The sequence below is a fragment of the Cardiocondyla obscurior genome, linkage group LG16 (assembly GCF_019399895.1).
Source record: "Cardiocondyla obscurior isolate alpha-2009 linkage group LG16, Cobs3.1, whole genome shotgun sequence".
In the NCBI taxonomy this organism is placed as follows: Eukaryota; Metazoa; Arthropoda; class Insecta; order Hymenoptera; family Formicidae; genus Cardiocondyla; species Cardiocondyla obscurior.
In genome coordinates, this window is record NC_091879.1 from 2,335,354 (window position 1) to 2,360,707 (window position 25,354).

General features: G+C 44.0%; 1 protein-coding gene and 1 long non-coding RNA gene across 2 annotated transcripts in view; one reads left to right on the forward strand and one right to left on the reverse strand.

The window, feature by feature from the left end:
- The window catches only part of LOC139109131 (uncharacterized), a 57,589-nt gene extending 40,029 nt beyond the window's left edge, over window positions 1-17,560 (forward strand). The window contains exon 3 of the long non-coding RNA XR_011546788.1: window positions 17,472-17,560. This is a non-coding gene — a long non-coding RNA (uncharacterized lncRNA). The remainder of the gene's footprint in view (window positions 1-17,471) is intronic.
- On the reverse strand, window positions 281-22,598 carry Dhc93ab (Dynein heavy chain at 93AB). Its single transcript, XM_070667957.1, has 35 exons — window positions 21,320-22,598; window positions 19,152-19,384; window positions 18,802-19,067; window positions 18,313-18,719; window positions 17,817-18,244; window positions 17,496-17,737; window positions 17,068-17,335; window positions 16,420-16,963; window positions 15,983-16,300; window positions 15,446-15,800; window positions 15,002-15,273; window positions 14,388-14,768; window positions 14,012-14,160; window positions 12,886-13,131; window positions 12,252-12,780; window positions 11,620-12,184; window positions 9,144-11,537; window positions 8,629-8,990; window positions 7,982-8,458; window positions 7,555-7,819; window positions 7,114-7,463; window positions 6,737-6,999; window positions 6,338-6,634; window positions 6,085-6,254; window positions 5,701-6,004; window positions 5,157-5,626; window positions 4,360-4,914; window positions 3,988-4,288; window positions 3,496-3,777; window positions 2,998-3,299; window positions 2,680-2,807; window positions 2,397-2,611; window positions 1,969-2,325; window positions 1,756-1,904; window positions 281-1,601 (listed from the first exon to the last, which is right to left on the reverse strand). Exons 1-35 carry the CDS (start codon window positions 21,555-21,557, stop codon window positions 1,307-1,309), a joined length of 13,377 nt encoding a protein of 4,458 aa, XP_070524058.1. The 5' UTR covers window positions 21,558-22,598; the 3' UTR covers window positions 281-1,306.
- Between the last annotated feature and the right edge of the window lie 2,756 nt (window positions 22,599-25,354).

Below are 25,354 nucleotides of genomic sequence, written 5' to 3' on the forward strand. Positions count from 1 at the left end.
TTTTTTTTTTTTTTTTGTAAGAAAAAAAGTTTCGATATCGCTTAACGAGTGGCTGATGCCCAATTAGACGTTGAAGTTTCTTTCGAAGTCCGGAAGTGCGAGTCCTGAAACCAGAAGCGTCCCTATTCCGCCTGACACGCGAAACACCAGCTATTCGAGCCGTTGCTCTTACCCTTCGCCGTCCGGCGCGGCTTAATGAAAACCGTGATTGAAGCCGGTGCACGGATGCCGATCGATCCGCCACGTATCACGGGAAGGGTGTCCGGGAGCCAATCACCGAGTACCGTCAAAGGGACGATAATTTTTTTCCCCGTCCCCTTTCTGTCCGATGGGATTCATGAGTTGACTTTGTGCAGATCGTGCTATTATTAGTCGTATGTTTGCTGCGTGTACGAGGCGTAAGGGTGGGCTAGAATGCAATAATAATAATGTTGTCGATCTACTTTGTGAGAAAAAATTATTAATTTAAAAAAAAAATCTGTTTTATTTCATACGCGCATAAATCAACGTATTACTTTATTAATTTGCTGCAGTTTATTAAATACTTTTTTTTTCCTAGACACGTGTGAAATTAAATTAGTATTAGAGTATGTAACTTTCTTTTTATATTTACTGGCATAATGGTGAGGAATCTCGACAGAAGATTCGGCAATGTCAGACGCGAGATTTTTGGGTTCCTCTCGCGAATATATTTTTTTCCTTCCTTTTCCCGTCTCGGGACTCGGCACTAAATTAAATTGACCGACACTTTGTAGCCGGATAGGCATCGGCTTTTGTTTACTCCGGGACACCGGTATTGATCTTTGACGTCTTCGGAGAGGGCTCCCGGTTACGACGAATGACGGATAATTTCTCCTTTTTCCCTGTCGCGAAAAACTGAACGCAAGTTCGTGAAACGGGCCGGATACTCCTCGGAGACCCGGCATCGTTTCTCCTCGTACGTTTTATTAACTCTCGGTCGATTAGTCGACCTCGAAGCACCCCATCTTCGATCGACCGTTTGGGATTTCCCGTCGAATCGTTCTCTTCTTTATATGTCGTAATTGCGAGTCTGCGTGAGGCATTATATATCTTGGGGAACAAAAAAAAAAAAAAGCGAATTTATTTCAAGCCAAAAATGGTAATCAATGTCGAAAAAACTGTGTAAAATATGCATTTATTTATTCGTATACATAAAAGAGAGCAATTATCAATTCTACTTAAAGAAATACAAATGCTCGATAAAAAGATGATAAATTAATTTTTTTTGTAACAATCGGTGTCGTATATTAGTCAAACAACAAAACGTTATCTAGTTGCTATTAGTTTAAGTTTGCAGTAAAAGAGCCACGCCGGCCAGCGTCCACTTAGCCGGTTTGTCCTTCGTCTTCAAGTTAAATGTCCACACATATGTAGGGCCACGCGTGCGTGTTTTGTACACCGGGCACTCGTACATGTTCCTCAAATCCTGCTTGTCCTGCGTGATCGCGCGTACATTAATCACCGGCATCGCCGGGTACAGCTCCTTGGGCCTGGAGTCGACGATGATTCCCGTTTGGACGTCCCATCGCGCGCCTTCCATAAATATTCCGTGAACGTAGGCCCCGTCCCTCGGCGCTGACCTAGCGAGAACGAAATGGGGGAAGGAAGTCACTCCTCGGTACGATACAGCAGAAGAAATTGAGTTAACGAGCGATAACTATTCTGCCCTCGCGGCCTGGCGCGGATTACACCCGCGAAAACTCGAACTTCCGTCCAATTATGCTTCCTACTCACGTGAACTCCTCCTTGTTCTTCTTGGTCACGTCGCACTGGAGGCACATTTTGTCGAGCGGCAACTCGTGCCTCCTGGCCGTCGACTGCATGATGGCGGTCAGCAGCGACTGAGGATTGAAAAACCCAGCTAGCCACACCGACGCCGGCAGCTGAAAGAGAAATTAATCGTTCCGTACGTTACGTTAACTCGGTCTACATATTTTCTTTACCCACCACGAAATCCGTGGACCAAGTCTCGAGCTCTCTGATTCTCAGTAGCAAGTCGACGAACCAGGCGGTCAGACCCAACAAAGACGGGTAGGCCCTGGCGGCCCACACAGGCGGCACCTGGTCGAAAAACAGCGCGTTCTCTAAGTCCTCCATGTCCGACGTTATAGTGAGCTCGCCTTTGAGGCCCAAGTCCAGCTCTCGCAATGAGCGCTTGATCTCGGTCGTCAGATAATTCATTCTTTCGCATTCCTGAAAGGCGACGATTACATAGGGCGTTCGTTCCTCCACTTTTCCCATGATCTCCGTCATGTTGAACTCTTCGGGCAGCTTTTCGATTATCTCGTCCAGCACTTGCTTTACCTGTAAAAGGAACAAGTATGAGATTATTCATCGCTATGCATTTGTACCTCTAAAAAGATACGCGACGACACCTTTTCTTCCCTGGTAACCGTTTGTCCTCCCGAGCTGCCAGTGTCGCGCGGCTGCATCTCGAAAACCGTTCGGAACAGATTCTCAGCTGTCATCGTTAAGAAGCCGATCTCCGCGTTCGGGTGTAGCCCGTATAAATACGGCGATTCCGCTGGTATAGCCTCGTCGATATACGTGTGATAACCGACTAGGTCCGTGTTGGGAGGCGCGGGAAAGCCTGAAACAGTCCCGCGAATTTATAAAAATATTCCTCGTCAATATTTAATGAGCGAGCGTCCAGCTTACCTGGCGCCAGCTGTAGCTCTCCATCGATCAGATCCGGCTGCATTAATTCTTCAAGGTAGGACACGCAAAGCCTTCTGTCCCAGTCGTCCGTTATGTGGCCGCCATACATAATTTCTCCGAAAAGATACCTGTTTGTACGTATTAATTATTAAACTCTCTAATTCGCATTTCGAAGGATAATTCTATTTTTAGTTGAATTATATATTCGCGTAGCTTTATTATTAAATTTTACATAAATTTAATAAAATCCGGTGTAATTTATTTCTAACAAATCTTTTTAAAAATTAAAAATAAATGTATATAAATGTACATAGCTACCTTAAATCTTCCCAAGGTACTTTCGGGCTCGCTTCCAAATAATTATAGAGCACACTGACGCTGATATTCAGATCTCCCACATTGAAAGGATATATTTTATTCCAACCCTGGGGTCCAAATTTACGACGTTCCGCTACGACCGCGTGGAAGTAGCATAAAGAGAATAAAATCGCTTTGAACTCCGCTTCTTTAGTACACATCTCTAAAGTCTCTTGAGTGAAATTGTCCAGAGCTTTATGCAAATTTGCCTGCATGCCGGTGGGCGGTTCATTTGTAATTTTAATCGACGACTCTAAAATACCCTGAAAATAATTACGAAACAATATCTTAATAAGCAAATATTAAACTTGTTGAATTAAACTTCTTTTGTATTTCGAAAAATAATTACAATTTTTAATTTACATATTAAAAAGTAATAAACAAGAAATACATTTTTTTTTTTTTACCGGCTGCTGTCTTCATTTTCGTGTAACGTAAAAAATAGAAGGATATTCTTACTTGAGGTATTATATGGCCGGCTGGCGTGCTGGCCGGTTCCGCGCTCATGAACATTCTGTAATCAGGATGAGAACCCTCCGCGGCCGTCTCCAATTTCTTCTCCAGTAATGGAAGCCACTTTTTTACTAGATGGATATTTTGTAATACCACCCAGTGTCCGTTCTTAGACGCCTCGTCTATGGCCTGCTCGGCCACCGTTTCTTGTCCTTGGCCGAGAGACACATTGTGAAAATTTTGATTATCAGACATAAAGCCGAGACGGCGACCTAAATCCTCCACATCCTGAGTGCACAATAAAATACTTTTTAATTATAAATATATAAATATATATAACAAATTTAATATGCTAATAAATATAATATATAATTTAATAATAAAAATATATAATAAATTTAATAATTAATTTTTATGCACCAAATAAAATTTTTTTAATTAATTGCTATAAATTTTATATTTTATAAAAAGAAATAAAGGGAAGTAATTCGTAGTCACCTTCAACGGATTTACTCCGGGTGATAGAATAAAGAAAATTGGAGTGCTCGGGCTGGTCTCCTCGTAAGATTTCGCAAACTCCACCGTTCTCGCCTCAATGTACCTCGCGCCGAGCTTTTCCTCGATAAACGCCGCAATGGCATACGTCATTCTGTCTGGTCTCAGCGCCCTCAACATGCATAGTCGTTGTATGGCCGTCTTATTTTTCCACTCTTGAGGAAATTTCTCGCGCTCCGGGCACTCGCACTCCACAAACTTCTTCCAGCGCTTAGCGGAACTCTCGATGTCACGGTCCAAGTTCCTTCGAACAAACGAGATCGCAGCAAGTAAACGAAAGCGAACTACGGGACAACAGTTTCTCATTACGCGTACCGAAATTCCTCCCTCGTTGAGAGACTTCTTATGCCGCCCCAGCTGGTGTTGGTGAGGAAATCGACCGGCGAGGTGACGTGCGGCGTTATGGGGAATCTTAAGAGGAAGTCTAGTTCGCCGGCCGTGACTTCGTTTTTCACCAACAGAATCTGAAAGGCCATCTGCGAGGCGAAGATCAGCTTATCGCACTCGAACAGTCCCCGACTGGTGTATATGAAGACAGAGTACGTGATGCATTCAATCAGATTCTGCACTCTTCCCGTGACGTCAGGCGCGGGGTCGGCTTTCAGAATCGCTTTCTGAAAGACCACGCTGAAGGCCTTGAGTGAAAATTGATAGATAGGATTAATCGTGTTCAGGTCATTTAGAATAAAATACAACAGCGAAGCTCTCGCCGCTGCGGGCCGATATAATTCTCGGGCCGCGTCGATTTGTCTGCTGGTACCGCGAGCCTCCGTAACCTTAGACTCGATCTCTGCAGCAGTGCGCTTAGTCGTTTCTAAGTTCTCCACGAGAGACGTATCTTCGAGTACATTACTGCCGGCTGACGAAAGTCTAAAAAAAAATATATAATATTAATATTAATTATTCAATTAAATTAATAATATTTTTATAAAATAAATAATAATAAAATGAATTAATATCTTATAAATTACAATATTTAAATTAATATTGTAATATTTATAGAAAGTTCTTTTTAGAGAAGCAAACTGTTCTTTCGAGGGAAATTTATTTTGCATAATTTTTCTCGTGTATAAATAAATCATGAATAGAACTATTTAGCGACGAATTTGTACCTCGATAGAAGCGAGTCTTCGAGACTGTTGAGCGTAATCTTGAAGTCGTTCTGTTGTCTGGTAAGTTCCGCTTTTAACTCCTCGAGATCTGGCCTCTCCGCCTTAACCACTTCCGCGAGCAACTGATCCTCCAGACCGTCCCTCGTCACCGTGAAGTTAATCAGCGTCGTTTGCGCCTGCATTTCCGGTTTGTAATGGGGATTAGCTAGCTTCGTGTGCAGCAACAATCTGAACAGGGAATTGTATTCCACTTCCTTATCACCGATCTTAATAGCGCGACCCTTCTTGATTAAATTTCGGCCGAGCAGAGGATCCAGGACGGGATCTACGGTCTCCCCGATGTTCTCCAGCAGAACCGTAGATCCGTTCGCTAATGATAACTCGATCACGTCCAAGTAACCGCGTTGACCTAATCTGATCACCTTCAGATCATCCCCGTACTTCTCCTTGATCCACTTTATACCCTGGAGCTGTAAACGATTTTTTCTTTTCGAGTTTATTTATTTATCGAGTTCGGCATTCCATAATTTCTCCAGCGCCGTACCTGCGGATCTATCATCAGCGGCCAACGATCAGAGTTGGTCAGTATCGTTGCGTTTTCTGTCGACATCCGATCGTTCGGTAGTCCCTCGTTATTCCATTTGGCGATTTGCGTGTCGTCCGTCAGCAACGAGAGCGGATCCAAGCCCTCGGTAATTGGGATTGTCGGCTCCACGCCGCGTATGAACGGCAGCCATTGCTTGTTTAGCAAATCCTGTCGAAATTGTTTTGTGAAACAGCCCACGTAGGATATGAAAGCCGTCACCAGTAGCACGTCGCCGGGTAGCGTCGATGCTTGCTGCATGAAGCTGCGAAAAATGTTTTGCGCAATTTTTACCTCGTTCATTCGACGCAATAAAATAAAAACGTTAGAATAAAAAACGCTCACTTGGCGACCGAATCAGCCCAGCGGACATTTTCGGACGCCAGACCGCCGACCAGTCTGTTCGCTAGTGCGATCGTCGAGTTAGTGGCATCGGCTTCCTGTTGGCATTTTAATTTTTCGGACGTCGCTTTTTCAAAGTCCGCCGTTAACTTCGCCAACTGCTCTTCTAAAGACTAAAAATAATCATCCAAATTTTAATGCCTATATTTGATATGATAATATTTGATATAAAATTTTAGTATCGACGTTTACTTACGGCTACTTTACGTTTAATACCGCTAAGCTTGTCCTGAGCAGCAGCCAACTCCGCGTTTGCATGAGCCAGCGCTTTTCGTTTCGGCTCTACATCACAAAAGACCTCATAGAACTTGATGATGTTGATTACCCAGGCGCAAAGGCCTGCCGCGGCGGCAGATTTAGATCTTACAAATTCCGGCTCGAACTCGGAGTCCTTGAGATACGGTTGTATCGCTTTAATCACCTCGGGATGTATATTCTCTTTGTCGTAATTGATGAGGGAATCCAGAAAGGTGTCCACTTTCGCCATCACGATCTTCGTAATAAAAACAGAAAACGTGACGCTTTTAACGCTTGTTGCGCGGATAAAATTACAACGATAGATCTTCTCGAATCGTTTCGATCGATTTGACAATACCTTGGCGGCTTTCCAGCTGCGATCTTTGGGTACTTTGCCGGATGGTGCCAGGAGAACCATGACCGCGGCGGTTACATTTGTCACAGCGCCAGGAGGCGAACCGAACGATTTTAATTCCGTTAGATTCGCTTTATTCAGAGTATTTAGGGCTTCCTGCGCGGCCAGCAAGGCGGGTTCGGCTTTCAACAAGTCCGCCTCGCAATCTTTTTGCTTTTTCGAAACTTCCTCGGCTATTACGGCTACTTTAGATTCCTCCTCGTCCGCTGAATTAAATAATACATATTATATTAAATTAAATTATTAAGTAAATTCTTAATTATTAATTAAATTATTTTTATTTTGAATATGTACTATAGCGCGAATTTAATATCACAAACCTATCGCCTTTTCTTTTTGAACTTTCTCCGTCTCGACACCAACTATGGCAATCAGAGCGTCCGCTGCGTCATTCTTCTGCTGTAATTCTATCTCTTGTACAGCCAACTTCTTTTTTAACTTATCGACTTCCACAGCTGTTGATCTCAACTTGTCCAAACCGTTTTCCAATCTAGCCACTCTAGCACGTAGTTCGGAAGTTTTTGTCTTTAACAATCGGGTGTATAAGCTTATTTGCTCCAAGAAAGACTTCGGGGTCGTGTAATTATAACGACGCTCGCTACTTAAGTAATGGCGACTGGCGATATTTACGGTGGTGTGTGCGTGAGCCATAAATTTGGCAGCTGATTCTCTGTAAAAAAAAATTTTATCTTATTTTATTTTTTCTTTAATTTATTAATTTATGATTTTACTTTTTTATTTGATAATTTATTGCTCCGCACCTGTAAGTTTCTGGCAGCTCGTTCAGTTCCTGCAAAAATCTTTTTGACACGGACATTAATGCTTCCTGCGGCCACTCGTGAAACCAGTTTATCATCGTACAATTTATAATTGCGGGAAATTTTCTGGACCTGACTCGCAGTGTTGAACCAACGGGAGAAAAGCACAATACTATTCTCAATTGTCGGCGAACGCGATCGATGAAGAATTTCCAACAGTTTTCACGCGTGTCTAGTATACCGGCACCTTTCACCTCGTTACGAACTCCTGAAAAATTTTACAAAATACATTCGGTGACAGTCAACGATTTTAGCAAATAATGATAAATAATAATAACAAATAATAATATAAATAGCAATTTTTTTTCCGCTTTAACGTATCTAGCATTTTAATTAAAATTAATTAATTAATTAAAGTTGCTCTATAGACCTGCTATTATATTTTCCACCTCATCCTCGGCGAATAAATCGGGAACTTCTCCGGAGGCGAGCATGTCATTGATGAGAACTAAGAACTGCTCATTCGGTACTTGCGCGTCTGTCATTAGAAACATGATGCCTAAATTTTTCAAGCCCGCTTTCATGTATAAAGCAGCGAGTTCTAGTTTTAAATCGGTCACGCCATAGCCCTTCTTTAACTGAATCTGGAAGACTTCCAGTGAACTTATAAAGGCCGCTAATCGCGAAAGACTTTGCTTGCCAGAACCACCGACACCCACTAAGAGCGCACTGCCTCTGGGCGACTCCAGAATCCTATTTACGCGACATACGTGCATCATTGCGTCCTCAAAAAGCACTAAATTCATAGCCGCCACTAGATCGTTATAGCTGACCATTGCTTCTGATAACAACCGATGCAGAGTTGCCCAATCCTTGACAGGCATGTACTTCGGTTCTCCAACGCCTCCTAAATATTATACGATTTTTTTAGTATTTAGAAAATATTATACACTTTTATATATCTTAATTTAAAATAATTTAATTAAAATTTTAAACTGATTATTGAATTGAAACAAAAGATTTTTAATATTATTATTTAAAAATAGCGATAGAATAAAATTAACTTAAAAATCAGACCTGCGAAGTGGCAATAAATGTTCGGTTTCTCGAGAATCGCGCCCTCGTCGACTTCCTCCACGTTCTTTTTCAGAATATCGAGTTGTAGTTTTAAGAAACTTTCAATGTCTTTCTCGTCCGTGAGCTTATCTCCGTAGACGCGTTGAGTCTCGTGCATCCAAAGCCTGATTAGATCCACCGGGGACTGTAAGCATTCGTTGCCGCTGAACAACAACCCTTGAAAGCAGTTAGAAAGTTCGCGGAGATTGAAGATGTAATGGAACTTCACGGCTGTCGGTAAGAACATTTGAGCACAACGGTGGTGCAGCTGAATGCTTGCTTGTACGATGTTTGGACACAATTCGGTGACGCTCGTAGGAAACCTAATTAACATTGTTGAATAAATCAAATTAATTAAAAATTTAATTAAAATATTAATCAAATAATTTTCAAAAATCACAATCTTATTCAATAAATTATTCAATGATCGGTAGAATATATTTCTAGAAAATTGTACTTTTTTTTTTAATCGTTACCTGTGTTCTACATTTGCGAGATGTTGCGACAAAATGGAAGTATATATTGTTGTGAGAGATTCGACGTTCGGAAAACTGACGGCGAACACAGCGAAGTGCCTCTGTAGCCTCGGGTTAATCGTAAACGACCCAGCGGTCGGATTCATGCAGCTCACGTACTGGCAGTTGTGAATATCCTTCAGGGTTAGCTTCGTGCGATCATACCAGTGGCCGTAATCTAAGTGCTGTCGGATTAACGTGTGAGGCTGAACGGTACCGTACGCGTCCACCTCCGGCATATTCAAGTCGTCGATGAAGTACACTAGGGTTTTATTTCCCGGCGGCCCGTAATTTCGGCCGGCTTTCTTCTCCAGCGATTTCTCCAAAATCTTCTGTAGCATTTCGGACGATGTGTAGAAATTAAACGGCACATTGGAGACCGCGTAGTTCTCAGATAGCTGAAGAAGTTTCTCGGTGACCAAGACAGTTTTGCCGCAGCCAGCTGTGCCGACTAGCATTATTGGGTGCCTCTCCGGCATCAGTAGGTCGAGGAAATATTTTATTCGGATCGACTCCGACGTATAAACGAGCACAGCTTGCAGCGGTATCTCCGGGTCTAGCTCGAATTTCGGTAGACGCTCCGTCCAGGGCAGGAAACTTTTCGTCTCGTTGTCGATGTAATAATCGAATACCGTTCCTTGCGCGGGAAATTTTACCTGCTTGAATTCATTGGTCCACCATTTAGTGAATTCTACTCGGTAATCCACAGTCTGATCCTGAAACATAGACGAGCCGAAGGCCCAAACGGCGGCGAATACGAAGTAAAGCTCGTAATGATCTTTATGAAAATCACCGGTTGTTAACTCGGGCCTTAAAAGGCAATGGAGAAGCTGACACAGCATCTCAACGTGCGCCATATCGGCTATAGGCGTGATTTTCTTAAATCTCGTTCGCAAGGTTTCGAGGCAGGTAGGAATATACTTGTCAAACAGCATGACCAAGTTTGACTTCTCGTTCGGCAAAGCGCGCTTCTCGACCCAGCTCGTTACGAAAGGATTCCAGCCTAGATCTTGCGGGTTGATGTAAAGAATACCGGCACGCGAGACCGTAGCAGGCGTGGCGGTCCTCAGATTTGAGATCTCGAACAGTAATCGCATAGCGGGCGTGAGAGCAATTCGTTCGTTACTGGCCAGCGTCAGCACCTTGTTGTCGTCCATGACGGTATTTAGCGACTCGATCCACATCGGATCGATGTCTCCGTCCAAGACAATCCACTTCGGATTTTCGCCGCCTAAGTTCGCCTGCTCTCTCATAATCACCGAGAAGAGACCGTCCTTCCATTCGCGCGTCGCCGGGTTAATGATTCCGAAGAGCTCGTCGTTGGTCACGGCCTTGGGATTGAGATCGTTGTAGACCGGTCTTCTCTTCAGGTTGTGATAAGTCTTGAATAATGTTTTCCAAACTTGAGTCTTGCCGGAGCCAGCTATTCCGACGATAAAAACGGAGTGCCGCACTTCTAGCAATTCCTCGAGTTGTACAACCTTGAGAATGAAGCCGTCCTCCGGTTGCAGGCTTAGATCGGCGGCCGCTTGTTTGACCATTTTTTCAAACTCGACGTCTCGTTTTCTGGGAACGTCCAACGCAGGAAATAAATCAGCTATCAAGCCCATGAAAACCGGCAGATCGTCCGACACCACTTTGGGAATGTTGAAGTCTCTCAGAGCTCTCATTAACACTTCCTCTTCTGGTCTGCCAGGATCGCCTCTTTTTAAACTTCCGGCGACCACAAGAACAGATTTTATCGCTCTTAAGCCCCAATCGTAGTGATCTTGCTTAGATAACAGCTCTTTGCACAACGTATACAGCGTGATGAATTTTCTCGCGAGCACTCTTGCGTCTTGAAATCCTTCCGCTACTAACATGATCTCGCATATCAATTCAAAATCTGGCACTACCATAGCGCAAGGACGAAAAAGCGCCTTTAGGTTCTCCGGTAATTCCGTGCGACCGGCGTAGCCAGGATTCATCGTTATAAATATGCCCACAGTCGGCTCGAGCGCGATCGTCTCGCCCATAAAATTAAATTTTTCCTTCTTGTCTCTAATGGCGTCTTGAATTGATTTCACCTGCACGGCGACCACCGACAGTACCTCGACGGTAATTCGATTGAACTCGTCGAAGCAGCCCCACGCGCCGGTTTGCGCGAGGCCCTTGTATATATTGCCGCAAGACTTGTAATCCATTTGCTCGGAGCAGTTAAATACGTACACCATTATGCCAAGGGCTCTGCCGAGATCCTTCGTAGTTTCGGTTTTTCCGGTACCGGCAGGTCCAGCTGGACCACCGCCCATAATAAGATGCAAAGATTGCGTCAGAGTTATATAACATCTATCCGTCAACGGTGTTATAACCAATCTGAAAGCAAAAATATACATCATTAGCTGACAGAAGTTGATAAATAAATTAAATATAATTTAAATATAACGCAGCGTTTAACCTCGGAGTGTTGCCTAGGTATTCGTGAGAATATTTAAACTGTGCGTCGCAAATATTCGCGAAGCAGTCCTTCTCTTTCTCGTCCCATCTGTGCCGCAGCTGACTTTGCCACTGGAAGGCTTGGGCGGTCTCTACCTTCGATTGCACCAGCTTCGTCACGACGTCTCTCGAGTGCACGTCGATTGTGCAGATTGTCATGACTTTCTGCCGCTCTTGCTTGGTTAGCTCGCCTATCAGCAACGTGATCAGCGTGCTCAGTTGCGAGATCTGCTTTTTCAGGTAGTCCTTGATCGAGTTGTCGTAACCTTCTTCGAGCCGCGCGAAGGCCATGTTCACCTCGGTGGTCCACCAGATCTGCGTGCCGCATAGAGACACCTGCGCCGGGTAATCAAACAGCCACTGCTCCCGCGGCTTTTCCTCGTATGCCACAACCGCGTCGCTAAAATAATGCCGGATGGAGACGCGCATCGCTCTCTGAAGGCGGTTTAACCACCCTTCTACGGGGCCCTCGCAAATCATTTCGCAATTAGCAAACTCTACGTACTCGCCATCCTTAGCGAACATGCCTGAAATATAATAAAAAATTTAATTAGTGACATTTAGCGCGAAACGTTATCGAAATTAAACATTTACCCAGAACACGCTTCACCGAGGTGTCTTTAGTATCGAAGTTTAAACGCGCCATCGAATCAAACAGTTTCGTCAAATGTTTCGCGACTATCTCCGGCTGGTTCCCGTTCGAAAGCACGTCCAGTAGATCACTAGATGAAACGAAATAGAATCGCGGAAAGGCGAGGCGCTTGGTTTCGAGATACTCCGCCAAAGCTTTCTCGCACAGTACGAGGCCCTTCTGCAAGATGTCCAAGGCAGACACGAGGCCATCCTTGTTTGTCGCCTCGACGACGTTCGGCGTTTTCGCCATTTCCTCGGTCATCTCTTTGAATTCCTTATCGATGCGGTCGAACCGCTCAGCGTCCACTGGCAACTGCCGCCGAATGTCCTCGGATGACATGAAGATGCTCTCGAGATGCATCCAAGTACGTTGGACCTCGAACCAGATCGTTGTCACCTGATCAGCGATACTCAGCTTTTTTTGCCACGACGATACTTCCTCCAGGAAGTGCGCGATAAATTTTGAAGTAATTAAATTTTGAAGCTGCACCTGAAATTTGAGAAAGAAAATTATTATTTTACGTGGGACTTTCTTAATTACAAGCTGTTAAAATTTAAAACTTTGACTTAAAAATTGAGATATTAATTAAGTAACCTGATTTTCCTCCAAGGTTTCAATCAGCTCTTCGCTGGCTCTTATTAAAGTAGCTCCCGTGCGGGCGTGAACTTCCCTCTCGAATTCCATCTTCGACCATGTAACGTTTAACTCCTTCATGTATTTCTCCATCGACATTTCCTTCACCGCTTTATCGACTATGTTTTTAACTTCCTCCTCGCATTCATGGAGATTCAATTCGAGTAGATCAGCTAGAGTCGTCGATTCGTCCATTACGAATCGAACCTACGTAAAAAATATTGTCTAACGACGTAATTATATTTTCCCGATCAAAAGCAGATACGTATTTTTTTTTTACGTGGTTTATTTTATTCTTACAGTAATTTAGAGCGACGTGGGATGTTACTAAATAATGAAAAAAATGCGATGTGTTTATTAGCAAATTTATTAAAAAATCGTACAATGATTCATACATAATGATAAATAAATAATGAGAAAGTTACATGATGAAACAATGATGGCGAGCTATAAATAAGCGGATCGTGTAAGATTAAATGCTAAGTGTGGCTATTTTTAGTTTTATACTTACATTAAAAATTAATATTAGATAAACGCATTCAGAGGCTTTTAAATATAAATCTTGCGGACAATAAACTTCTAAAGTTGTATTTTCTTATCAGTCAGCGTGCTGCATTGTGGCCATGCTTCTAAAATACTTCATAATTCATAAATAAAACATTCACGACGAGTGCGAGGAACTATCGTGCCGAGATTGGTTCTGTCAAAGTTCAGTTATTGAGAATGAGGCAATGAAAAATGTTAGAAAGTTGACATGATATGCATATGTACAGCGAACTTACGGTCATTTCTGGAGTCATGTTGCCCAGCTTCTGTAACACCGATAGCGTATATATACAGCGGTGCAGCTAGTCTAGGACGTGATCACACACGCGCGCATTACGGGTCTCTTTCGCAGATTTGCATTGTTTTATGTTAATCGTAACGATCGCGTGTAACGTTAAAAAAAAATTGTCAGGACTAAACCGAGCGGAAGGAAAGGGCCTCGAACTTACAGTCCCTTTCGGCCAAGGGTATTTTGCAACTCGCGCGAGTTCGTACCGCGGGGAAACGAACGAAACATCCGCTCAGTGATTTCCGGCGATACCTTAGTGCTGTTCATCAGCTGACGCCAGTGTCTCTCCCGGATGGCCGGATTCTGTAATTCTCCCACGGCGCGTAGCGACGTCAGCATGTTCTTCACCGTCGCTTCTAACGATACGTAAGTATCCCAAGGCCTCATCTCTTTATCCAACGCTGCCGAATAGAACGCGACCGATGAGATTGAAATCGCGTCCTTTTAATTGAGCGTCTAGATCGTGATTTAGCAGGCGCAAAAAGCGGCCGTGCTTCACGAATTTTGAAAAAGGCAATTTGAAAGAGGGGAGAGCACGCGGAGATATTTTATAAAGATATATTCGGGACGTAAGAGCGTGCGACTCCGGGGGAAGTTTTTCAAAGCGGACATTTTCTGAGCTACTAACCGCGTATCTCCTTCGCGAACTTCTTGCACTCGATGTCCATATTCTCCACGTCGATTTTCCTCCAGGGCGTCGTCTTCCAGCCCTCGATGCTGCTCCGTACTATATTTACATAATCCCAGAGCTGCTTGAGCATTTTTAGCTCCCGCCTGCACTGCCTCAGTTGCTTGAACTCTGGCACCATCACTTCGAATAGCGAGGCGGATTCTTGTATGTCTTTCATTTGCCGCTCAAGCATGAGGATTTCTTTATGAGCCTCGTCCAACAGTTCGTACGGGTTCTTGCAGTCGTACTTGAAGAATGCGTATCGCCGAAACGCCTCTCGGTATTGGCTTATCGTGATATCGAACGCGGAAATACGACCGCGAATTCTCGACACTTCCCCTGATTTTTAAATATTTTTATTACATTTAAATATTTGCATAAATAATAATAAAATTACAATAATATTAAGTATAAAGTTTTAGTTTTAAATAATAAAAATATTAAAAATATCTTATTATTAATTTAAAAAATATTGTAATTTTATTAAGTATTTATATACCACTTTTAATTTAAATATTTCGCTAAATAGTATTATCAGGTTAACAATGACAATTACTTTTTACTTTACGTACCTGCTTGCAACGGCGCAACTTGCTGTTTCACCATAAGAGCGAGTTTTTTTGTATTCGCCCATTGCTCCGGTAACTCTTGCAGCAGCACGTTTACTTCTTCGGGTATATCTTGATCGTAGAACTTTAGCAACTCGATGGTTTCCTCTAATGGATGGAACATTTCGTCCGTAGTCGGCTGGCGTTCTTTTACTTGTAACAAGTAGCCCATTACGCTAACTAGAGCCGCATAATCGCCCGGTTGTACTTGTTGTAACAATCCTTCGTCCGCTAATCTGAAAATGCCATGTTTGAAAACAAGAGGCAATATTAAAATTAAAAAAAAAAAAAAAAAAAATGCGTAGTTGATTAATTATATTTTTTTATTATTCTTTTTTTTATATATAGATAAAATATAATCCGTATACTGTGTTAAAAGTAATACTTTGGATTCTGCTTTGAGATTACCTTATAAACGTTCCCAAATCAGAAAGACTGCTCGTCACACGATCGACTAAATGTTTTTTAAACATGCTTGACCATTTGCACACCGTATTCAGCACCGACTGTCTGAAAGGTCTCAGGTCTACCATGAACCAGCCGCAAAATATCTTAGACAGATCCATTTCCTCGATCTCGAGATAAAGGCCCTCGTAAAGGTCAATTTGTTCGCGAAATTGCTCCATTTTCGGCGGCGACTTCGTCGGACCTTTAGGGTCTTGAACCGCTACCATGTCCATTTCTTCTACTGACAATTGTCGGCTGTACTCGAGAAATTGTTGCATCACAACATCTCTGTCGTCTAACCATAAATAAGCGTAACCTAATCGAACGTTGAAACGTTACATTAAAATTAAAAAAATACGTAATTCATATTTTGAAATAAAAAAAATTAGTGTTTAAAAATATTTTTTAATTTTAATCTCAATTTTAATTAAAATTTATCAAAATTGACGTTTTAAACCTGCTAGCAACAATATTAAAAAAAGAAAATCATGTCCGTACCTTCAAAATTACTGCAAAAATCAGTAGCTTCTTCCACAGCAGTAGCTACACTTGTCAGTATCTCATCTTTCATTCCCTTTATATCCGCGTCGGAATCTAATTCTTCGACATATCCAACAGAATCATTTTTCAGTCTCGGTATTAAAGCGGCCATACCACTAATGTCATTTAACAGCCCGAGGATCAGCTGATCGAGTCCATCTGGATCTTCGGGTTCCAGTGATGGCAAGTAATACAAATCTGGCTCTCTTAACTCTAACTTTGCTTCAAGCAGTGCCTCGCATTCGCCAATTGGATCCATATTTTCCGCTAAATAGCCTAGGGGTAATAATTATAAAAAATATTTTGTTTTATTAAAATAATTGATGATTAAATGAGCCACATAATTTATCGTACCATTAAATAATATTTTTTTTAATTAAAAAATAAATGCTAACCTAAAGAGCATCCAACTGCTTTTCGGAGGGACTCGATCACAATGTCGTCGATGTATTTCACGTATTCCTGCCAGGCTTCCTGATCGGTATCGTCAATTTGAAAGAGCCCTTTATTTTCCTCCAATATCGAGTGTATCTGCTCGGCGGCCTTAGAGATCTCCGCGTAACGCTTCGAGACCTTTTCCGAACGATCTTCTAAGGCTAGCAGCGTATCCTTGCGACGGTCCTTGCGCTCTATGAGAGGCGTTTTCGTCCAGGGTTCTAAAATACTTCGAATCTTTTCCACATTCGACTGGGCGGACTTCATGCGTTTCCACAGTCCCTCCACGAGTTCGCCCAGCTCTGTTATGTACTCCAAAAGCCCGTCCGATCTCCAGCACAGCTCGTCTTGTCCGCGAGATATCAGGGAATCGATCCGTGCAATTTCCAGCTCGATCAAATAAAACTCCACGTGCTTTGTAGTTTTGCGCACGTTGTTGTAGGAATCGACTGTACTGCCCAGCATCGTGCGAAATTTTCTAAATGTCTCCGCGCTCTCGGACACCTGACGACGCGATATAAAATAAAAGTTAAACGTCGCGTAAATTATCTTAAGCGGGAAAACTTGATTTTATTCGTTCGTTAATTAAACTCGTTGAAATTACGCACCTTAATCGCCTCTTCGGGAATGTCGGAACGCGACATTTGCTTTAAGTAATTCACTTCCCTTAGCACCGCGAGAAGATCGGGGTCGAAATTTAGTAGCAGAATTCCGTCGGTCTCTCTGGAGAGTAAATGACGGTTGAGACCAGCATCCACAGTTTGCGGCACCGTTCGCGCCCACTCGGTGAAAAGATCGTTTTCCTTGCTGGCGAATATCTTTCTTAGTCTCTCGTAGCGTGTCATTATATTATTGCCCTCATCGCTTTGAACGATTCTGTGATTAAAAGAAATTGTGTTAAGAAATCATTAAAAAGATATGTAATTATTTTTTAATATTTAAAAATATAATATAAATATAAAAAAAAATTTTTTTATTGTATATTATATATATTTTTTTATTTCTGTTTTAGAGAGAAAATTAAAAACATACTTACGGATGTGGCATGGCTTTAAATGATTGCACCGGCAAGTCAATACGCTGTCGCAACATGTTGGTAAACGTCAAAGCAGCGGCCAAGGGTGGTAGATTAATCAGAGCACCTTTACTACCGCGGTTAAACAGAACTTCCACGATCAAAAGTTCCATGTCTAGAAGCTCGAGGATTCTATTGTATCGATTGGTGAATTGTTTCCTTATGACAGGCCGTTCCAGCACAGACCCGGCGATATTAATTAACTAAATAAATCAAAATAAGTGTCTTTAACGTTTCGGACAGTCGGTAAAATCCATTGGAAAAAGTAAAAAACACGCAAACCTTGAAAACACTTTCGAGATTACCGCAGTCGTCGAAAGCCTGGCACAGGATCGCCGCTAGTTTACTGTCGAGGTCGGTAATGGACTCTGCGAACTTCGTGCAATCAACGTCGAAAGACTCGTCATCCGGCTCGAGAACGTCGCTGGCCCTTACTGTGAACGAGACGAAGAGCTGCTGGAATTCTTTGAACACGTTTATGATCCTCGCGCTTAGAGACCGTCCGAGAATCCCGCCTATCTCGATCTTCTCCAGCTTGGAAAACTCGAGGACGGTATCGAAGAGCCACTCGATATCCGCCAGCCGTTTCAGGAAAGCGTCGAGGCGAATGAAGACCGCGGTCGAGTTGAATGTCCAGGGTGGAGCTTCCGGTTTCAAGCCGGGCGCGTGCTTTCTCAGGTCGAACTGGTTCTTGAATTCCTCCAGCACGGCTAATCGAAAAACATCTTTTAAGATTTGAGACAAAGAGGTTTAACAGGTTAGGATACTCGTAGCATACCTTTCGATATCTTCACGCGTTGGAGAGCCTCGTCCACATCGCTCTGAAATATTGACGTCGGATCGAGAAACCGGCATGCCTCCTGAATCAACAGATTGCATATCTGTCGGAGTATGATGATGAGCTTGCTCGAGCTCTGATAGCTTTTGCACTTCGCCCACGCTAAACCGAGCGAGTGAATGAGGGTCGCCATTAGCGGCCTCGCCTCGGCGAAGTCGATCTCTTCCACGGACTTGAAGCACTTCGCCAACGGCGTCAGGTATAGCGATATGTCCTTCGCCTCGGCCAGCGAGGTAACGACGTTGTCGAACAGCGTGCGGAAACAGGGATAGTACGCGCTGTCCGTCTTTTCGAGGATTATCGCCATCTTTTTCACGCGGTCCTCCTGCAGCTGATCGTAGATGTATCTGCAAACGACGACGAATATTTTTACGGTGCACTTCGGTCCCCGTTAACAACGAAAAATACACGTCGTGCATTATTCGATACCTCAAGTTCGCCAGTCTGGTGGACCAATATTCTAGCTCGACATCGGGCGTCGGGTTCTGTCCGTTGTCGAACGCGACGCTGGACTCGTGGGTGACAACGTCGTTCACTAAATAGGCCCACTTTATTACGACACCTTCTATGGCACTCTTCAGATACAAATCGGCCGCCTGCGGCCCTTCCGCGGAGACCAGTCTCTCGACTTCCGTCACTTTTTCAAGACCCGCCGGCATCGGCAAAACCGTTCGCCCGTTTACCTGGCCTTTTACCTGAGCATTCAACAATGATATTCGTTTTTTATCACTTAAAAAAGCGCGACCCTGACAGTATTATTAATTAGACTGATTTATTACCTGATACAACGTGCCACGAAGAGCGTGGACGTGCTTGCAGATGTCGTGAATCGCCACTTCTGGCAGATCCTTATGATTTTCCGCCTTGGTGAGAAGAGGAGCGACGATATTATCCACTAAAGTAGCCAGTTGATCGACAATTCGATGAGATAAGTCTCCTACAATCAGCATAGCTGCACACGCTTCCTTGTCCTTCGACAGTGGCGCTTGCTTCACTTTGACCGCGTAAACTCCTGCATTAATAACTTTTCTTTTATCTTCTTATATTAAATAATAAAATCGCCGCGACGCTGACTGGTTCTTTCGTTCGGTTTTAATGGTTACGTTAATATATTTCGCGATTTCCTCTCCCCTCACCGCGCCTCACCCACAAGTCTTGACTACCAAATTACCAGCGATCGTATTCGGACTACGACGTCGGCGCTCGACAATGATCGGGGAGAGGTGGAAAACCCTAGCGCGCCGACCAATCACAGCGCGCCATGAATTGCCTGATCGCGAGCTTGCAACGGTATGCGACAACGTGGTTACGCAGTGGGCACAACGCACGAAGCATCCGACTTGAATTGCGCCACGCGGTCGGCGTTACCAACCCGCTTCACCCGTCCCTTCCTTCAGCGACATTCAGCGGGTTCCGGCAACCGCCATTACGAGGGCATCAGATCCGCACCTCGCGCGTCTTCTCCGTCGCGGCTGAGACTCTCAATCCGTTTCGAGTACGTAATTTCTGAGGACCTTGAGAAAGACAAAGTGCGCAGGGTACATTTAATATCGCGATCCGTGTCGTTCGCCGCTTGACGCGAGTTTTCAGTGTCGTTCCGCCGACGAGAATTAATCGAAGAATCAAGAGGCGACTCGGACTTTGCCTCGGACTTTTACGTCGTATTTAGTTTCTGTGTCGAGGTCGTGAATTTATCGGGAGTGCGTGGACTATATCGCGAGTATTCAGTGCGCGGAGGGACGACTCGACACGTCCCATCTATCGTATATCGGCGGAACGACCCCGAGGAGCACGGGGAAAGGGGACGGGTGCTCGCTAGCGGCGGTCAGCCGGCTAGTTTCGCATTGCGTAGGTCCGGAATCGACGGCTGTAGGCGCGGGGAGCGCGAGGAGCAGCGGGGACGGTACGTGCGAGCTCAGCTAGCGTAGGACTTTGCGTCCGGTCACCCGCAACCAAAACACGCGCGCGGTAAGATAAAAACAACACGCGCTGAGTAATACATTGAATAGAACAGCATATTAACTTCAATCTTTTTGTTTCAGATAATATTCTACCACTCGAGGAGGACCAACCCGGCATCCCACGGACATCCTGAGAGGAGGAGAAGGCCCAGGAAGGGTATCCTGCCCCGGCGGAGCAACCCATGGGTATATATCAATTTTTTCTTTGGATTTTTAATAACATTTTTTAATTTTTTCATTTAATTAAATTTTATATCTACTAAATAATTGTTTTATTTTTTTGTTTCAGGTCAAGAGAAACTCCGCTGCGTCGCATCGTTCAGTGCCGCACGCTGATTCGAAATTATACGAACTGCAGCCGGTTCGTCGGTCGTTCGGGGCTGCCGATAGTTACCGGGCGTTTTTTTACGAATCTTTTTAATACGGGAGTGTCGAAACATTTGTTAAGTAATTTTCGGGATTTTAACTTCACCCGGTCGCGTTCGCGAGTTTCCAGTGCGCGGAAGGATGGCTCGTCACGTCCCATCTGAGTGGAGGAGCAGGCCCGGGGGGCATCCTGCATCGGCGGAGCAACTTATAGGTAAATATAAATTTTTTCTTTTTTAGAAAATTAAAACAAAAATTTTATCTTTTTTTTTATTAATCTTATTTATTTACTGGCATGTCTATATTAATTCTTTTCTTTTTATGTTACAGCCACCTGCAGAAATCAACAACTCCGCTGATGCTCATGCAGATCGGTGAGTGACATGTTATTTTTTTTTCGTAGTTAGAAATTATTGTAATTAATTGATGTCCCCAAGTATAATAACGCGCACGAATTGGGACATTCCGAAGAATAGCGTACGCAAAGCGTACGCATGATTTCTTCTAATAATACACATATTTAAAAGTCAGGAAATTAATTAAATCGCCGTTAAAATAGAATTAAAAATTCTTAGAGCTCATTAATGGCCGCGAATAAATTTCTAATTATTTCGACTCACCCTTCGTTCGCTGGCACGGTATAGGAAAACTGGACGATGCTACTAACTGCGCGTTTGGTGTTAAAACGACGAATAAAGCGACCGGTAGAGACTTGTCCAAAAAATCCAGCACTATATTCCGATACTCCTCCGTCAGTAGTAATCTTCCCCATTTCTCCGGCTTCAGCTTCAAGCTCTTTTGCACGAAACCGCCGATGTATTCCAGTCGAAAGTCAGACGGTGCTTCCGGTGTAGTCATTTCTATTCACAGTATTAAAAAAAAAAAGAACTTTAAAAAAAACTATTCACATTTCTTCTTCCATTCGAAACTTCAGGATAATGTTTCTCTCTGAGTAGCAATCGCTTGAACGAAAAAAAAAAAAAAATACGTCGTTTTATCGGCGCGTCCGCGTCCACAGATTATTTAATAATTAAGTACCACTTAGAATGATCAATAATTATTATTATCGAGCGGAACGAAGTACGCGAGTTAGACTTAGACGCAGCGATTAATCTTCCGCTCGCGCGACAGCGGAGCTCGATGAAAGAATGGCCTTCGCGAAGGCTCGAGCGACTTAACTTTTACGCGAGGGGGATGAGCGATCGTAAATGCGAAATTTTGCTGACGCGGAGTATCAGTGGCTCGTTAAACGGCTGTCATGCAAGCGGGTCAGGAAACCAGGCACGGACTGAACCGGCCGAACGTTAGTCTGGCATTGGGTGTCGTGTCTCCCCGTAGTCGGAACCCCGCTCCCTGTTGTCGCAAGACGCACGTAATATGCTGAAAACGGCCGACATCGCACGCGATGTCCGCCCTCCGCGCAGCGCGGCAGGTACGATCTCCTTCTTTCGCAAAGTTTCCTCAGGCTCGCGCCTCGAGTCTTCCGGTCGCTAGCGTGACGAGACGTCTCGGCTCTTTCCACCGGCTGCCTGGCCGCGACGATCCTAGATCCTGTGTTACACCCCGTGAGTCTCTTGTAAGATATTACAAAGCTGTTAAAGTTAGGCCTTTACGAAGTTGTATCCGTATAAAATTAGGTACTTTGTTGCCAAAACTTTCTTTGAAACGTTTTATTAGATTTTTTTATTTCATAATTTTAAATGTCGTCTAGTGATGTAAAATTTTTGCACGTCGTGGAAAGTATAAGTTGAATAGGTTTGATTATAGTTGATTAGTTGATTATAGTTGATTACTCTTCAAAGGAAATTTATTGTGGCAGCGATGAGAGGGTTAATTATGTTTTACGAAATTATTTCTCGAAATCCATCTTTCGCTTTCTTCTCCGAACGTGAATATAAATCTCAATCAATCCCGAATGCGAAATGCACGTCACGGAAAGACCTACTTAACGCGGAGAACGATCGTTCGAAATGTCACTCTGTACCGAGCACCATTTTCACGCACAAAGGAAGGGACGAGCTTGAATATCTCGATCGATTGGCCGCGAGAGCTGCATGCTAGAGAAAATAATAACTTAAAAAAAATTCTTTTCTTTATTATCAAAGTTCTTCCGTATATTCTAAAGAATAAATTAGGTACGAAAACTATATATATTAATCTCAAATCACTTGAATGCGCTTTTTTTTTTATTGCGAGAAGTCAAACAAGCGTCGTTAAACGTGGACGTTTTAACTTTACAAATATCAGATAAATTTTCATAAAAAGCGGAACAAAAAGATGTTACACGTGCGGTTTGGATTGAATGTGTCCAGCATCGGCGTAATGTTCGAAATGAGCGTATTAAAAACGGCCCCGGGTTGTGCTCGATCGAGCTCGCGAGGGTGAAGAGGAAGCTTCTCTTTCATCGTTTTAATCCCGGCACACGCACGTGCACGTACACGAGCTGCCCTGCGGAGGGCGCGTACACGCGTATCTACAAAGGACCCCGGCGCTTTTCATTTTGCGGATATTCGCCCTTCTTCAAATTAGGAAAAAAAAAAGAGGGGGCGAGCGCGCACCCCGAGCTCCGCCATATCAAATTACTCCGCCTTCTTTCCACCTTTTTATCCTCGTACCTTCCACCCGGGCGACGGGAGTGCGCGAGAAAAAAAAAGCTCGTCCTCGCCGGGCGGTCGCGAAAATTGGAGCGGACCGGAACGAAGATGGTAAACGCGTCGTAACAACGTTCGAAAGCTCTCTCGCGCCGTACGCTTTGTCCACGGGTGCCATTTGCGAGCGGGAAATCTGGACGCAAAGGGGGTGCGAGCTCTGGAAAATCCAAGCTGCACCGCCACATGACACTTTCATTCACGAGCGACTTAATCGCCTTCCTCAGGATTCGTCTAGGTGTTCTTTTTCTTGTTTTTTTTTTTTTTATTTTATTTAATTTTTCTCTGGACCGAGGCGTGGATTTCCGAAATCGTTCTTTGAAAACGCGAAACAATTTGCGACTCCCGACGTTATCTACCCCTTAGAGGGAATTTGTCTCGCCGCGGCCGTTTGTCATCCCCCGCTGTTGCAGTCAAACGGGCCGCGGATTATCTCCGCGAGAACGCGGAGATCACTCGCCTTCGCGTCGTTATCGTCATCGCCGTGGGGTGTTTTACGCTTTTTGTCCGCCGTTGAAATTGATGAATTCCGAGTATTTCACTTCGAGAGTTCCCGGACGAGTGAATGATGCGGTCGCGGGGGTGCGTGCTCTCCCCGGGAAAGCGATTTCTTATTTACACAGGCAACTTTTGAGCTCGGTGTCATTTTTCATCGCGCACGTCTTCCGCGAATGTTGCGATATGGCGCTGTCGTGATTTCCACCTCGCTATCGCGGGGAAGAACGGGGATATCTCTCGCGCAGTTTTTCCATTTTCCACAAGCGAAAATCTGGCCCGCGAAAAATGGGAAAATCCCGACGTGCATTGTTTGCTGCTACAAAAATACCCCGAGACAATTTTTCGACAGATCGATTGTTTGTTCAACGTCGTTCCGTGCCGATCAAACTGCCAATCCTAGCGTTTCGTATAAATTACACCGAGACGAATTTAGAAAAGAAACATAAAAATATATATAATTCATGTCGCGTTTAAAAAGTAAATGAATAAGCAATTGCCGTTTAAACGAAAGACGAGCAGAAGTTCAAGCGTCTGCAGACTGCCGCCTAATCGAGAGAACATCTTCTCAAATGAGTATTTAGTGAATCCATTTGCTTGAAAACTTCTCAAAGGGCAAGGAGGGAGATTTAAACCGTGTCAAAGTAGGGAGAGAAAGTGTCAAGCGCCGGCGAGAAAACTACGAGCTTGACACCTGACATTATGATAATTCGGAATCGGCTCGCGTGCCGAATTTTCTCAGCCGTTGAAGTAGGCAGGCGTGAAAGCCTGGGGAAATATGTTTTATTCGCCGACGCGGCTGTATTGAGATTTGATGCCCGACGAAGGAAAAAGCAGCGCGTAGAACGCATAAATAAGAAACGCAGCGAGACTCGCGATATTATTTGCGCGACGTGTGCGCGTGATGTTTCTCCATTTCGTCTCGCACTCGAGTTCTAAAATGTGCAGCAAATTTTTAACAACGTCATATCGCGGAAGTCGCATATTTATTCCGTCTTTGCTCAGGAGAGAAATTTATCCGGTTGAATCAAAGAGCTGTAAGCGAAATGCGAAAAGTAAAATTTGCAGGCGGCGAGAAAGATTATCAATTGGCATTTTTCGCTGACAATGTTCGGGAATATTTGAGAACGTCGGGGAATCTCTTATTCAACCTCCCCCGTCTAATGTATGCTTACAGTCCGCGAGAGTGAAACGGACCGTGAGATCGAGTTGGAAGGTTGCCCGGAGACGCGTGCCTAACGAACGCTACCCTAATAAAATCTCGCCCCTTTCCCTCTCGAGGGAGGGACGGGAGGAGGCTTCCTCGCGCGTTTTCAGCCCCCCGGCATTTATAATTCAGGCCGCCGGTCTCCGTATCCCCGAGGAAACGCGTTTTGGTCGCGCGATGCGATACCGATTCCAGCCAAAATGTCTCAACTCGCGGTCCCCGGAATTTATTATTTTAATCATGGTCCCGCTCACGCACCACGCTCTCGCGCGTTTTCTCGCACGTGAAGGCACGCGGCACCGCAA

Excerpts from the sequence above, each read along its gene's own strand:
- Dhc93ab (XM_070667957.1), bottom strand. The coding sequence starts at position 21,557 with ATGACTACACCGGAAGCACCGTCTGACTTTCGACTGGAATACATCGGC. Across the intron at positions 8,991-9,143 it reads CTCGCAAATGTAGAACACAG|GTTTCCTACGAGCGTCACCG; the intron begins GTAACGATTAAA and ends AATGTTAATTAG. Across the intron at positions 2,612-2,679 it reads AGAGCTACAGCTGGCGCCAG|GCTTTCCCGCGCCTCCCAAC; the intron begins GTAAGCTGGACG and ends GGACTGTTTCAG.